The sequence below is a fragment of the Pseudorca crassidens genome, chromosome 17 (assembly GCF_039906515.1).
Source record: "Pseudorca crassidens isolate mPseCra1 chromosome 17, mPseCra1.hap1, whole genome shotgun sequence".
NCBI lineage: Eukaryota > Metazoa > Chordata > Mammalia > Artiodactyla > Delphinidae > Pseudorca > Pseudorca crassidens.
In genome coordinates, this window is record NC_090312.1 from 38,266,906 (window position 1) to 38,283,089 (window position 16,184).

At 33.7% G+C, this 16,184-nt stretch overlaps 1 protein-coding gene across 11 annotated transcripts in view; it reads right to left on the minus strand.

Annotated features, from left to right (window-relative positions):
• The window catches only part of VPS13B (vacuolar protein sorting 13 homolog B), a 798,169-nt gene that overhangs the window by 759,383 nt on the left and 22,602 nt on the right, over positions 1-16,184 (minus strand). For all 11 annotated transcript variants that reach the window (XR_010936247.1, XM_067711645.1, XM_067711646.1 and 8 more), the window contains exon 4: positions 135-255. Coding sequence is in view for 10 of the 11 variants with exons in the window: in XM_067711645.1 (XP_067567746.1) it covers positions 135-255 (121 nt within the window). In the remaining variant the exon portion in view is untranslated. The remainder of the gene's footprint in view (positions 1-134; positions 256-16,184) is intronic.

Genomic DNA, 16,184 nt, shown 5'->3' on the forward strand with positions numbered 1-16,184 from the left:
GCAACTACTGAAACCCATGCACCTAGAGCCTGCTCCACAACAAGAGAAGCCACAGCGATGAGAAGCGCACGCACAGCAACGAAGACCCAACGCAGCCAAAAATAAACCAAAATTAAAAATAAAAAAGAAGTTACCTGGTGGCAAATCAGGATCTGTGGGAGCAGCCTGCTGAATTCTTCTGGGTTTTACTGATGACTTTGTGTTCTCAGTAGTACTACGGTTGGTAGAATTAGAACCACAGCTTTCATGGTCATCCTATTTTTATTTTGAAGAAGGAAAAGTATCAGTCACCATTCAAGAATTTTAAAAAGTTTTGTTGAATGTATGCAAGTTACTAAAATGTGATAAAATAGACTCTTCAGGGGTTTTTTTTAGCTCTAAAAATCTATGTAACCAAAATTTTTCATAATTTGCATTCTTAAACACCATTTTAAAAGTAAGTAGTAGTTTAAAATCATAAATTGTCTATTTCTTTAGTTGGTATCAAAAGACACCACTTGATAATGTCAAAAAAAATCTTATATATGGTTTTAGCAAAAGAAGACAATTCAAAGGAAGCTTTTAAACATTTTCCATTTGAAAATGCAAAATAAATGGAAAGGGTCTTAATATTCCCCTATTTGTTTATATGTTAAGACCCTTACTATTTTGTGAGTTAAATTAAGAATCCAAGCTTTTTAATCACCTTTAATGATTAATCTTAATCATCCTCAGAAATCTTGGCATCCTATTTAACACTGTTCACTGAATTGAATATTGTTCAGATTAGATATAAGGTTTAACTGGGTTTTGATATGGATAACATAAAAACTTCAAAAAAATCATACATATTTTTGAAACCTATACAATGCAAATGAGTACTCTTTTCCTGACTTGATTCAACAAACATTTATATAATGCTTTTATGTGTTAATTTCTGGATTTACAAAAGCAAATTAGATATAATATCTGTTCGCAAAGATTTCAGAATCTATTTAAAACATATATAACCAGTCTACAAGAGTACTTTTTTGTTTGTTTTCAAGTAATAGGAACACAAAGAGTCATTCTATTTGGAAGAACTAGAGAGATGAGGCCGTTAAAACTGAGTGTAGAAATGTTTTAGGTTAAGATTGGAGGCTAAATAGGGAAACCTATAAACAGCACATGCAAGGATAATGATTAGTCAAAAAAAGCCACAGTATACAATGTTTAAGATGAGAGAACAATACCAGAAGCTAAAGGCATGTACTAGTTCAATAAAAATGAGGTCACATTAAGAACCACAGAGACGTTAACACTTAATTTGGTAATTAGGAGGAGGGTGCCAATAACCAAAGGAAAAAAAAAGGACATTTAGTAATTGCAGTAGAGGGACAGGAGTGGAAGAAGTAAAAGAGTAGTTCAAAGGGTGAATAACAAGTTAAAATGGAAAAAATAAACATAGATTGCTCTTTCAATAAGACGGATATTACAAGGAGGAAACAGATGAGGTAGTAGAATGAGGTAAAAGCATCTGACATCATCTTATTCCTTTTGGGGGGATAAAAGAGCACATTCTGCTTGAATGAGAGATGCATATGAGGAGGCAGAGATCAAACATCTCTCCAACACAAAGGGAAACAGATGGTGTACTGTGCACCATCAATTCATTAATCAATAATAAAACTATTTCATAATGCTTAAAAGAATCGTGATAAATTTAGTTTCTTTTATATATTTGAAGAGAAAATTTCAAGAACAAAAAGAAGGATACCCACTAAATTTACCATTCTAATAGGGTACTAGAGGCAAATAAGAACAATGATAGGCCCTCCTTTAAGACACAAAAATTCTTATTCACTACCACACTAAGAGGATTATACAATAATAAAAGATGAATCTTTTACAATATAGCATGGCTTCAGATGCTAGTGTGATACATTAGCAAAAGAAAAAATTTCTGTTTGAAACTTCATTACAACAAAAAGTTAAAAATTTACTGTAACAAACAATAAAGGAAATTTTTGCACGAACTTACGTTTAAGTTAATAAAAAACTTCACAGCATTTCATTCCACAAAACAGCTTCACTATTCAATCTTTATAATGACATCTTCTGTTATTTTGGGGGATGTTATAGTCTCCAAATACTAAAAGACTACTACTGTGAATAAGACCTTACTGTAATTACTTTTAGTTCAACTTAGATCCTTAAAAATGTCTGTAGTCATACACTTCTGCACAATGTTAACATTAAAAGCACACTATTAATTTTTGAAACATATGGTTGTCTCAAAAGCCCAGAAGTAAAACATATTCATTAAAGAGATGTGAAAAAGTTCCAAGTGAACTGCCAAAAGTAGCATAATTATGAAAATATTTAACACTGAAACCATCTGAAATCACATACTGTATATAGATTATAGTGATGTCATAATAAACATTCCAGCCAAAATGCACTAAAACTACTGCAGTCCAATAAATCTGGCATACACGAAATGACAAACATTTTAAAGCAAAAGAAAGAACAAGTTATTTTATTTTTAAAAAGTTATTAGCAGCAAAAATGGGTAAAATGCATAGACTAAATATGAGTTTTCAAATAGTTTAAAAAAAGAACTGAATAAAGTTCCCTACAAACTACATTTTTTCACTTAAAAGAAAAACAAACTAAATAACTTCATTTGCTTAAACAAAAATTTTAATAAACTTGAAATTTCAGTGTGCCTTAAAAATGGGCATTAATCATGGTACCCATAGGAATATGTACTATGAAACAAACATTACCAAATGTGCAAACATTTCTTTCTTAATTCTGGTTAGGAAATTATGGTTGCATATGTATTATAATTAGAAAATAATCCTTTTGATAATTTTGACTTGTTTTCATTTCAATTACATTTTAATTGCATCAATTAAGTGAGCTTCCATTCAAATCCTGCCCCAACTGAATTAAATTTTAAAAAATAAAGCAAAACAACAATTATAATATTTACTATTAAAACTGGAATTACTTCCACCATTAGTTTGAGTTCATCATCTGCTTTTAACCAGTATGCATCACTTTGGACTATTACACATTTTAATTCATTGAAAGCCTCTAATTTCTAATAAAAGTAACTCTGTTCTCAAAAATACCAGTTAAAATGTTTTGAGATAATTTTTAACCCCAAACACATTACAGTTATATCTTTCTGATTTAGGATGCAATTTTTCCAAAATGTCTGGTAAGTAGATTTCATGGCAAAAGAATGTTGTCTCTTGGGGACCACATAGCTATTTCTGAAAATACTGCCCTTTGCTCCTCATGAAACAAGCAAGAATGTCATTTCCTTACAAAAGTTCCTAACAGAGTGAAAACATGGCAAACACTGTATGTAAACAGACCCATTACTTTCATAATGACTGATCATGGGATCATGTTACATACTTTTCACCTGAGCCCTCACAGGGCTAGTCAATTAAAACTGGAAAACCATCAACTCCCAGATTCACAATAGTATGAATAAGATTGAGGACAAAACTTAAAACAGGTGACTGAATCGTTCGAAGTCCTTGTTTAAAAACAAAGGTTAAAAGAAAGAGTTGAAGAAGGAGAAAACAAAAGACAGAGAAGCGATGTGCCTTATGCTCTTCAGCCTTGTGGCACCAAACTTGGCAAGCAGAGAAGGACTAAGGTTCACCTGGAAGTTCTGGTCACCAAAAGCTCCTGAACAGAGTGTGAGGGCCTTGGAAATGAACCGCTACAAAGCCCTTAGAGACATTCACCTCTATCCCCTCCAGAAGCAGGTATAACGGCAATAGATGCAATAAAGAATCTCTAAAGGTAACTACTTCGGAGAGTCAGAGAGCCAAGTCAAGTCAGCAACGCAGAGGTACAACTGGAGAGTGAGCCAGAAAAAACAAAACACTACCTTTTGTGGTAAAAATGGGAATCTCTGGAACCCCTCTACCCTGACAGCAATATTAATAAACTTAATTTTAGCCATAAAAAAAAATGCCAAGCAACTTCAGTAAAGGAGTGTATGCCCCCAACCTCTTCACACATCAGCTTAAGCCCACAGAGGAGGCTGCTTCCATCTTCTCTCCCATAAGAGTGAGGATAAGGGACTGCGATAGGCTGGGGAAGAAGAAAAGAGAGTTTATGCTCCCTTGCATTCTTTTACTTGAACCTCCCAAATGCAGGAATAGTTAACCTGACAGGCCAAAGCTTAACATACAATAAGATGTATTAGGCTACATTTTAATAATGAAAGAGATCACTATACTAACTGTAAACACCTGTGTGATGGAGCCACTCTTCTATCCCTGAGATCCATGTTACTCAGTAACAGGACCAGAGCCATGTTTCCCAGATGATGCAATCACTAGCCATCTCTCCTCTGCCTTCTTTTCACACCCACAGCTAGCCACCTAACCCAGGATACTGCCCAGCCAGAGAACAATCAAACTATGCTGGTTATATAATAGCATCATATGTTAGAAAACATTTGCTCTTCATTATTGCCTATGACATCCCTTTCCTTCATATCAGTAGGTATATATCATATTGCCAACCTATCCTTCCCTGTTTTTAAACCACTGGATTGAAGTGGTTAGACCCACCCTTAGATCTGGAAGGTGAAATGGGCAGAAATTAAGGAATGAGAGAACAAAAGTATATACAGAGGCATTCTGGCCTAAGCCACATTCTACCATCTAATATTTACCAAAATTCACTGGGGGTGACTGGGTGTGTGAACCGATTAATAAAACTGCACTTTGTTTTCTTATATGTATAACTTCCTTCAAGGAACACCTGATTTTTTTTTAAAAAAAAAAGTATGTGTCAGGCATTTTGAGAGAAAATAGGGAATACAGATAGATAGTACCCATATTCTGGTAGCTTTACTTTACCTACTTGAGGAACAATACTTATATGCATAAAAAGGTTAAGAGCAATTCAAGTTAGTCAGCTATTACATATGTCACACACACAAAAAAAACAGTGAAATTTATTGAGCATTTATATGTGCCAGAACTTTAAGGAGGAGGAGGAAATTAGGGCTTAAGAGGTTCTAAGGTCAAAAACATACGAAGTAAAAGAGCTGGGATGAATGCCCAGATACATCTGATAGAAAAGCCCCTAGCATTATTACTGATGAAAGACAGGAAAGCAGAGAGAAAGGGAAGAAAGAAGAATGGCAGGCAGAGAGGAAAAGAGACACACAGAAAAAAAACAATTTTTTTATGGCACTTACAATGGGTCATGTACTACTGACACTACATTCACATCTCTTAATTCTCTAAACAACTCTATGAAGTAGACACTATTCCCTATAAAAGAAGATCCCCATTTAAAGATGAGGACACGAGGCATAAAGAGATTAAATGGGTCAAAATCACACTACTACTAAATGGCACAATCTTACCTACATTGCTCTATTGCCTCCAGACGAGAGAAGGCCAACTAAACATAGAGTACTAAGCACCATATATTCTGAGACGGGAGAGATCACAGTGAGCTACAGTAGTCAGGAAAACATCACAAAGGACACGGTTTGAAAAGACTAGGCCCTGCAAACAAAAAAAGAGGGAGGTTGGGGCTTCCATGGTGGCGCCAGTGGTTGAGAGTCCGCCTGCCGATGCAGGGGACACGGGTTTGTGCCCCGGTCCGGGAAGATCCCACATGCCGCCAAGCGGCTAGGCCCATGAGCCATGGCCGCTGAGCCTGCACGTCCGGAGCCTTGCTCCACAACGGGAGAGGCCACAACAATGAGAGGCCCCGTACCACAAAAAAATAATAATAATAAAAAATCAAAAATAAAACTACCATATAATCTAGCAATTTCAATACTGAGTATTTGCCTGAAGAAAACAAAAACACTAATTTGAAAAGATATATGCACTCCAATATTAACTGGAGCATTATTCACAATAGCCAAGATATGGAAGCAACCTAAATGTCTATCGATAGATGAATGGATAAAGCAAATGTGGTGTGTGTGAGTGTGTGTGTGTGTGTACACACACACGCACAGTGGAATATTACTCAGCCATAAAAAATGAAATCTTGCCACTTGCAATCACATGGATTGATCTAGACTGTATGACACAAGTGAAATAAGTCAGACAAAGAAAACAAATACCACATGATCCCACTTATATGTGGAATCTAAAAAAACAAAACAAAACCTAAACAGACTCATAGATACTGAGAACAAATGGGTGGTTGCCAAAGGGGAGGAAGGTGAGGGGTCAGGCAAAATAGGTGAAGGGGATTAAGAGGTACAAACCCTCAGTTATAAAATAAATAAGCCATGGGGATATAATATGCATCATAAAGAATATGGTCAGTAGTTCTGTAATAACTTTGTATGGGGACAGATTAACACTAAACTTATAGTGATGATCATTTCCTAATGTATACAATTATCAAATCACTGTGTAGTACACCTAGAACTAACATAATGTTGTATGTCAACTATATTTCGATAAAAAATAAATAAAATAAAACAGCCACAGACAATACTTAGCTGTGTTTCAAAATACCCTTACTTATAAAAACAGGCAGTAGGCCCATGGGCCATAGTTTCATGACTCCCACTTTAAAACATTTGCCTTAATAAAAACGTACAGGATAAACAATTACTCAACCTGAAATTGCTCTGTAACCCAGTGTTTTCATTGTTTTATAAGGCAAAAAACATCATACCACAAATATATCTAAATTACGAGGGAATCTTATAAAATAGCCCAGGGGGAAAAGCATAAAATTTTTGCTTGGCTATAGTACTGCCAAGAAGACATTTCTACTGTTACCCCTTTAATTTCTAATGAAACAATAAAGCTTTAATAAGAGAAAGGGAAGTAATTTTCAGTAAGAAAATAGGCTGAAGAAGATTCAACAGACCCAAGGAAAAGAAAAATATAACACTTCCGAAAAAAAAAAAAATCAAAACAGCACATTCTAAACATATGCAAAAGTAAAAGTTAAATGTGGGGCTTCCCTGGTGGCGCAGTGGTTGGGAGTCCGCCTGCCGATTCAAGGGACACAGGTTCGTGCCCCGGTCCGGGAAGATCCCACATGCCGCGGAGCTGCTGGGCCCGTGAGCCATGGCCACTGAGCCTGCGCGTCCGGAGCCTGTGCTCCGCAATGGGAGAAGCCACAACAGTGAGAGGCCCGCGTACCGCAAAAAAAAAAAAAAAAAAAAAAAATTGGCCAACATGATTAAGAAAATAAGATCTAAAACTAACTTGGGGAAAAAGATACATAAGTGTGGGGAAAAAACTAGAAACATCTTCTAATCATATATAAATCCAAAAACAGAGAAACCCAGGAGCATTCAGTACATAAGAAGAAAAGAATACATTTCAAGGTAAATTTTCAGTAAAACACAGTAGAATTTTCTCAATAGTACTATGAATACATCTCAATAATACTAATGAAGCCAACTGAGATTTTAAGTAACTGAAGTAAAAGTTAAAAGAATTAAATTAGAACTAGAACAATAGTAAGAATTTTAAAATTTAACAATAGCTAAGTATTCAGATTATAATGATTCATTTCACTTTAGCTATGAAGGGGACTTTGGCTGTAGAGCTATAGTATGAGTGTGCTGTTTTAAAAAAAAAAGGAAAAAAACCTCAAGAGCCATGATGCTTACTATATCTCTGTTTAAATAAGAACACTTGTTTATTTTGTAGTTGAAATCCCCTAACATCTATTCTATACTTGAGTATCCATTCATATTCACAGATACTTTAAACAATAGTTAAGGAAAGATCTAAATACTTTAACTGTTATAAGACAACAATATATTCTTATCTATTAAGAAATTAAAATTTATATATAAAATAAACTTATTTTTCAGAAAACATACTCTTTAACAGTTTAAAGTTTGTCTCATTCAAAAATAAGAAAAGAATAATAATATTTTGTTTCTTAAAGGTATATCCAATCTCTTACTGGATTTTCTTTGATGCACTGGAAAATCCTCTGTTAATCTGTACTACTTAATAGGACCCTAAATAACATTTTCCCCCTTTTTCTTGGCATTGCATTTGCACTGTAAATATTAGAAACATTTTACTTATAGTCAACAATGATAATTCCTATCTTCCTTATAAAACAAATGCAATTCAGAGGTAAATAATGGTTCTACTAAATAAGATAACTAAAGCTGAGAATGAGCTCTAACTTGGAGGGAAGTTTATATTTGGACAAGTTGAGGCAAACAGTAAAACATGCCTGAGCTAAACAGTGCAACAATGTTGGAGGTGCGAGCCTAGTCTTCAGGAATAGTTCAACAACTAAGGAGTGCTGATCATCATCAGTACCTCTGTGTATGCAGATGTACAAAATAACCATCAACACCAAACAAGATTCACTCCTTAAAATTAATTTATTTTTGGACAATGTGGGCAAATTTAATTCTTCACCAATAAGATGGCAACTATGACTATTATAGTATTTACAATCATCTTAAACTGGAAAGCCAAAAATTAAGATTTCCTAGGACTACTAACAGATGACTACAGAACTTTGAAAGAATAGTTCAATTAGAGTGGTAAGGGAAGAAGCCATATTACAGTGAGTTAATGAATAAGTGGATGTTGTGTAACATGAGACAGGAAAAGACTCCATTAGGTCTAGACATGAAAAAAAAGAGCCTGGAAATAATAAAGTAGAACGAAGGTGGTAAAGGGTCAAAAGAAAGAAAGCACCTGCTATATTCAGGATACTCTGCACAGTGCACAGGAGATAAAAGTTGTTAACAGTGGGAAAAGAAAGAGTCCTTGGCTTCAGAATATTTATTATTTATAAAGGAGTATTTTTAAAAGCAAACAAGACGTCAGCTGTAAAATAATATTGAGAGTAATTAATTATTACGGGTATAGCAATGCAAGAGCTTTATATTCATTGTTCATAATCATCACAAATATCCTATAAGATATTGTTATTCTCATTTAACAAATAAGAAAAATAAAGTTCAAAATTTTTTGACAAATAATATTAGAGAGTTTGTTAACAAAGTGTTTAAAGAGTTCATAGAAGAAGCAATTACTTTAAGCTATTTATATTGCTCTTACTAAGATCTTTTCATCTTCTAACTGCTGGCCATCTTTCTCTCATTCCAAGTATTGCTATTATTCTCTTTTGAAAACAAAGTAGACACAGCTGCTATTAGAAAAGCCCAACCATAAGCAGATAAGCAGAAATAACCCCAAAGGTTAAATCCAGAAGTCAGAGTTTTTAAGCAAAGAAAGTAGCAAAGACTTTTTCAAACAAACAAAAGCTGAAAGAGTCTGTAGATATGAAATGCACTACAAAAACTATTTTTAGAAGTTCTTTAAGCTGAAGTAAAATGCTGCTAGATTAAAATCTTTGATCTGCATACAGGAATGAGAAGTCCGGAAATAACTATGTGGGTAAATAGAACAGACACTTTTTGTTTTTTAATTTCTTAAAAATCAATTAATTGTTCAAAGCAATCATAACTATGATGATGATGAAGACAATGATGATGATGATGTAGTCCTGGGGTCCGTAACATATATATAAGAGTTATAACAACACTGGCACAAATGATGACAGGGTATAAAGAGAATCATACTGTTGTAAGCATACTAAAGGAGAATACTTAAATTATCCATTAAGTAGTATATTATTATTCGAAAGTAGACAATGGTAAGTTAAGCATGCATACTGCCAACCCTAGAACAACCACAAAATAAGAAAATGAAGAGTTATAGCAAAAGGCCAATAATGAAAATAAAATGGAATGCTAAAATATACTCAACTAATCAAAAAAAAAGGCAGGAAAAAAGAAAAAAGGAAGAAAAATTAAATGGGACAAATAGTAAACAAACAAAAAATTAGACTTAAACCTGAACATACAGAAAATTTCATAAAATGTGAATAATCTAAAACACTACAATTAATAGGCGGAAATTGTTATTCAGACTAGTAAAACCCAATTATAACCTGACTAGAAAACTAAGATCAGATATAGGCTCGGTACAGTTTCTAAAGATAAGATATCCGAAGTTTCAAAAAGAAAATCAAGGCAAAAATGAACCAATTCAAGAAAAAAGAAAATTAGCAGCACCTAATAATCAAAACAAAAATCAGAGAACCATTGCATTTTATGGATTAAAAGGGAACCTATAGACCTTGTGAACTATAGAACCTATAGACCTTGTGAACAGAAATAAAAAACTAGAAGCTGCAGTCTGTGTTCTTCATTATCTTTACTTCCAGATAACACATTGAGATGACTTAATGCTAACAGGGGGAAAAAGAGCTTGCAACTATCAGCAAGTTGCAAAGTCTCAAACCTGCTTTTTTCTTCCCCCCAGCATTCAGACATATAAATTATAGTGTCCACAGCATTGAACACTATAATTAAGGTTGTACTGGCACTTCTATTACAACCTCATATTTTCATTCATTCATAACATTCTTAGAAAGTCCTTCCTGAAACTAAAAGCCTTCCTTTCTTATCTCAATCCCAATTTTTCTTCTTCCTAAATTAGAAGACCTGTGAGAGAATAAAAATACCTCTTACAGCTGAAAAAAGAAAATAAAAGTCTTCCCAAGGATAAAACAAATACAACAGAACCCCCCAAAAACATTCAGAATGGCAAACAAGAATTAAAACTTCCTTAATGTTAAAAAAAAATGGTCAGGGCTTCCCTGGTGGCGCAGTGGTTGAGAGTCCGCCTGCCGATGCAGGGGACACGGGTTCGTGCCCCAGTCCGGGAAGATCCCACATGCCGCAGAGCGGCTGGGCCCGTGAGCCATGGCCGCTGAGCCTGCGCGTCCAGAGCCTGTGCTCCACAACGGGAGAGGCCACAACAGTGAGAGGCCCGCGTACCACAAAAAAAAAAAAAAAAAAAAAAAAAAAAAAAAGGTCAAACCAAAAAATCCACCTTACGCCAAGTTTGGTTTTCATGTGGCACAAATTTCAAGCTTATACGTGACATAATAAAAGATTCTACAGTTTAAATATATATATTTTAAGAACTCGATCTTTATAACACATAGCTATTTTCCAAAACAGCTTAACTAAAAAGAGTGTTCTTTCTACTACTTCTGATTAGGAGGTTTTAGACAAAGGTAGAAGTTCAAGAAACCATGATTTCTTCTGTTCCTGAATTTTTAAGGCATAGAATACAGTTTGAAACACATTTATCTTCATCTTCATTCATCCACAAGTTATTTGTGGATGGTTCCTGGTTTTCGGTTTTTTATTTCCTTTTCAATAATGTTTTTAAATTACTCAAGTTATTTCAGCTCAAAAACAAACCTAACTCTAAAGCGAAGTATTTTACCATCTGGTGGTTCTAAGACTACAAGACAACATTCCTATGCTAAAATTAAAATCATAAGCTACTCATGATATAACATTTTTTCCTTAAAACATTCAAGAGAGGAGAAAGGTTTTGTCCTCCCATTAACCACTATATCCTCAGTATTTAGTACAGTACTATGGCACTTGATAACGATTTGCTGAATGAACTTTTCAACGCTTCCTTCAAATAAAGGAAAATATACTAAAATGATAATTTTAGTTATCACCCAGCCAATGACTTAGTTCCATCTAGGCCCCATCACTTTTCTCCTAGAATATGGCAAAATGAGCTTAACTAATTATCTGAAATCACCTCCTCCAATCTATTCCTCAACTTTGAAAAGCCTGTCAACTTCCTAAATTACAAACTCAATCAAGTTGCTTGCTAGCTTAAAATAATTCAGTGGCTCCCTACTCTCAACTCTCTACACAAGGGTCCTCAAAGTTTCTGATTTCAGGACATTTCACCCTCTTAAAAATTACTGAGAGTGCCAATGACCTTTTGTATAAATGGGTTACATCTACCCATATTTACCATAGGAGAAATAAAAAAGGAGAAAAAAGTTTAAATATATGCTTTTAAAAATAAGAAATCCATCACATTAACATAATTATAAACAAATGATAAAACTTTAAGTTTTTGCTTTTTATGAAAAATAGCTATATTTTCCAAAACAAAAAGAAAACTGGTAAAAATAATGGAATTATTTTATTTTACATTTTAAAAAATCTGGCCTAATAGAAAACAGTTGGATTCTCATATTTACTTCTGCCTTCAATCTACCACAGTGTCATACATCAGGTAGCCTCTGGAAAATTCCACTCTACATTCATAAGAGAATGATGATGAAGAAAGTAAATCATGACCTAGCGGTCTTCAGATCACACTTTGAGAACCACTGGAGTACAGTAAACTTCAAACCCTCTTATGAATTGCACATAAGTTTATGATCTGAGAGACTCAGATTTGAGTCTCACTACCCACAGTGTAGCACAGAGAGACAACAAGATAAATATGAAAGATTAGGGATACGAAGGACAGACTGAGAAGTTGTAACGTGTGTAAAACAAGTTTCAGAAGGCAAAAATAGAAAGAATAAGACAGAATTAATATTCAAAGAGATAAAGATTTTTCAGAAGTTATCAAAAACATAAATCCATAGATATAGGAAACACAATAAATCTTAAAAAAGATAACAAAAAAGAAATTCACTCCTAGAGTCATGATCATGAAACAGAAGAACAGCAAAGACATTTGAAAAAGAAGATCTTAACTACAACTAAGGGAAAAAAAAAGACACGTTTTACAATAAAATGGTAACACCACTAATATATAAAAATCTCAACAGCAAAAACAGAACCAATTCAATAGTGGAGTTAATATTTTCAAAGCACTGGGAGAAAATATCCACCAACCTGATGCAACCAAATAAACTACCAACGAGAGAGACTACAATAAAGATTTTTTTAGACAATGAAAATTGAATGTTTACCACTAAGAGAATCTCTTGTAATATCTTTTAGAGTACTTCATAAAGGTGGAAATTAAACCCAGAAAGAAGTGAGATGCTAAAAACAGCAAACCAAGAAAACTGATAAACAGGCAAATAAGATCAAAGAAGTATTCATTACACAATAATAATAACAACAGCAGTTAATTTGGGAGGTATAAAAGTAAAATGAAACTAAAATTCTGGATAATAACAGCATATAAGATGGAAAGAAGATAATAAGTTAAAGCCTTCTGAGATCCTCAAAACTGATTAACAGGAAGGAGTAAAATTAGTATAACAACAATTTAAAGTTTAGGTATACATAGTAAAAATTTCACAGTAATCACTACTAAAAGGACAAAAATAGAAGTATAACTTTAAAACCTATGGAATACACAAAACTGAATCTAAAAAGCACAATCAATCCAAATAATAAAGAAAAAAGGAAAGTTGCATTAAAAAGGAGAGAAATATAGAAAACATAAAATAAGACAGTGAAAGAAATCCAACTATTTAAAAGCAATGGAAAAATATCAGAGTGAAAAGAAAACAAATGTGTCAATCTAAACATGTTCATATATGTTGAAAGTAAAAAAAGAAAGCCAGATGTACAAAACAAATGGGGAAGATCATAAATAAATCCCCAAAAAAGAGCTAATACTAAAAGAGGTGAAAAAAATTAAGAAAATCACCAAAACCCTAATGAGAAAACAATAAGGGACACAAAACACCTCACAAAAAAGGGAAATAACTAAAATACACAGGCAAAGTTCAACTTCCATAGTCATCAGACAAATAAAAATTAAAACAACAAACCAACACTGTTCACATCATCAAATCTCAAAAATGCTTTTTTCCTTTAATATGATACACATTGTTCATAAAGATTTGGTAAAATGTACACTTCCAATCAGCTGATGGAAGAGCTAACTAATAAAACCCTCTGTAAAGCAATTTGGCAATATCTGTTCCAAAAACAAGCTTTTAAATAATATCCTTTGACTCAGGAATTCTACTTCTGGAGATTTACCCTAAAGACAAAATCCTGAAAATTGAAAAAGCACCGTGCGCCGAACAGTTACTACAATCAAATTTCTACTACTAAACAATTCATATTTCTAATACTGAAAAATTATATACCCTGATATAGTCGTTCCTCAATATCCATGGGGCATTGCTTCTAGGACCCCTGTGGATAACAAACTACGTAGATATTCAAGTCCCTTATATAAAATGGTGTAGTATTTGCATATGACCTACTCACACATCCTCCCATACACTTTAAATCATCTGGATTATTTATCATACCTAATACAATGTAAATGCTATATAAACAAAGTTGCTGGTGCAGGGCAAATTCAAGATTTGCTTTCTGGAATTTTCTGGAATTTTTTTCCTGAGAAATGCAATAGAAAACTGAAAGTATTTGTATTTAATTTCTGATTACCTTAATTGAATTTTTTTGGTAGATTTGCCTCTATCAACAAATTTGTTTATGTGAATATTAAACTTATTCAAAGTTCTCTAGAGAGTATGGGAAAGCCAGAGGCAACACATAAATTTTGTGCAATTCATCCAAGCGGATAACTATATAAATAATGAAGAATTGAATTTTTCTATGGATTTTTATAAGGACAAAAGACATTTTTAAAAATTGCTTATACTAAGCTTGAAGTAAAGGATATTCTAGTTTACCAATATATTAATGGAAATTGAGCATCTAGACTTTATTGATAAGATAATGAAAATGGTGCTCAGGAAAATCATTCTCATCTATTACCCATGTCCATGAATGAACTGCTTACTATATTTATATAGATGCTATAGCAATCAAGACAGTGTGAGTCTGAGGAACTACAAATGATTCAGGGTAGCTGAAATATGAGAGAAAAGCAAGTGATTCCAGAGGTCAGGCTGAAAAAATTGAGAAGAACTGTGAAAGCAAAAGGACGGTAGCCATTAAGAAATTTTAAGCACGGTAGTACCAATCCAGTTTACATTTTAGAAATATCATGCCCAGAGGCAGTGTAAAAAAAAAGGTTTGGAGAGAAGTACCAATGAAGACTGAAAAGAAATATTCAAGAGATAATGTAACAGTAGAATCCAGAGTTGGATGAAAGTTAAGCATGTTGTCAGGGTTTCTAGTTTGGATTAAAGGTAAAAAGTGGAATTTTTCACTGAAATAGGAAATATATAAGGAGGAACAGATTTGAGGTTTAAGATAAATTCAGTTTGGAACATTCTATGAGACACATAAGTGAAGGTCCATTTTGCTCTTGGCGTTGGAGCTCGGGCAAAAAAAAGCGACTGGACCCTAAAATAGCATTTTATGAATAAATAGCATATAGTGATAACTAAATCCACTAGGAATAAAATTACCCAAGGAGAGACAAGGACTAAAGTAATGAAAGCCTGGGAAACTCCAATTAAAAATCTGGCAAAAAAAAAAAAAAATCTGGGATGGGTAGCAGAAATGAAGTCACAAGAGGAGCCAGAGAAAGGGTGCCAGAGAGACAGAAAAAGAACCATCACATGTAACTGAGTAAGGATTGAAAAAGATAAATGAAAAGTGTCCACTGGATTTTGCAAAAATGATGTTCCTAATGACCTCTGCCAAAGTGTTTACAATGGCATCATGGAGCCAGATTCAGTGAAGAGGTATAAATATTAACTTGTAAATTTAAAAGGGATGGAAGAGCATATAGATTGGAAACAAACAAAACTCTCTCTACCTGTAGATGACATGATTATCTAGATAAGAAATCCCAAGAAATCTACTAAAAAAACCTCCTGTAATTAACAAATGAAACAAAGTTGCAGAACACAAGATCAATACACAAAAATCAATTGCATAACAATGAATAACTAGAAACCAAAATCAAAACCACATTTATAAATGCTCCAAAGAAAATAAAATATTTAGGTATAAATCTAATAAAACATATATAGGATCTACATGCTGGAAAAACATAATGCTGATGAAAGAAATCAAAGAAAATCTAAATAATTGGAGAGACACACTGTGCTCATGGATTGGAAGACAATATGAATAGTGGGTATAGCCACTCTGGAAATTAGTTTAGCAATCATTTTTAAAAATAAAAATGAAATTACCATAGGACCCAACAGTAGCATCCTTGGGCATTTATCCAAGAAAAATAAAAACTTATGTAGGCATAGAAATCTGTACATAAATGTTCACAGTAGCTTTATTTGTAATACCAAAACCTAGAAACTACCAAAAGGTTGGTCAATGGGTGAATGGTTAAACAATCCATGGTATAAATATATCCATACAGGGCTTCCCTGGTGGCGCAGTGGTTGAGAGTCTGCCTACTGATGCAGGTGATGCGGGTTCGTGCCCCGGTCCAGGAGGATCCCACATGCCATGGAGC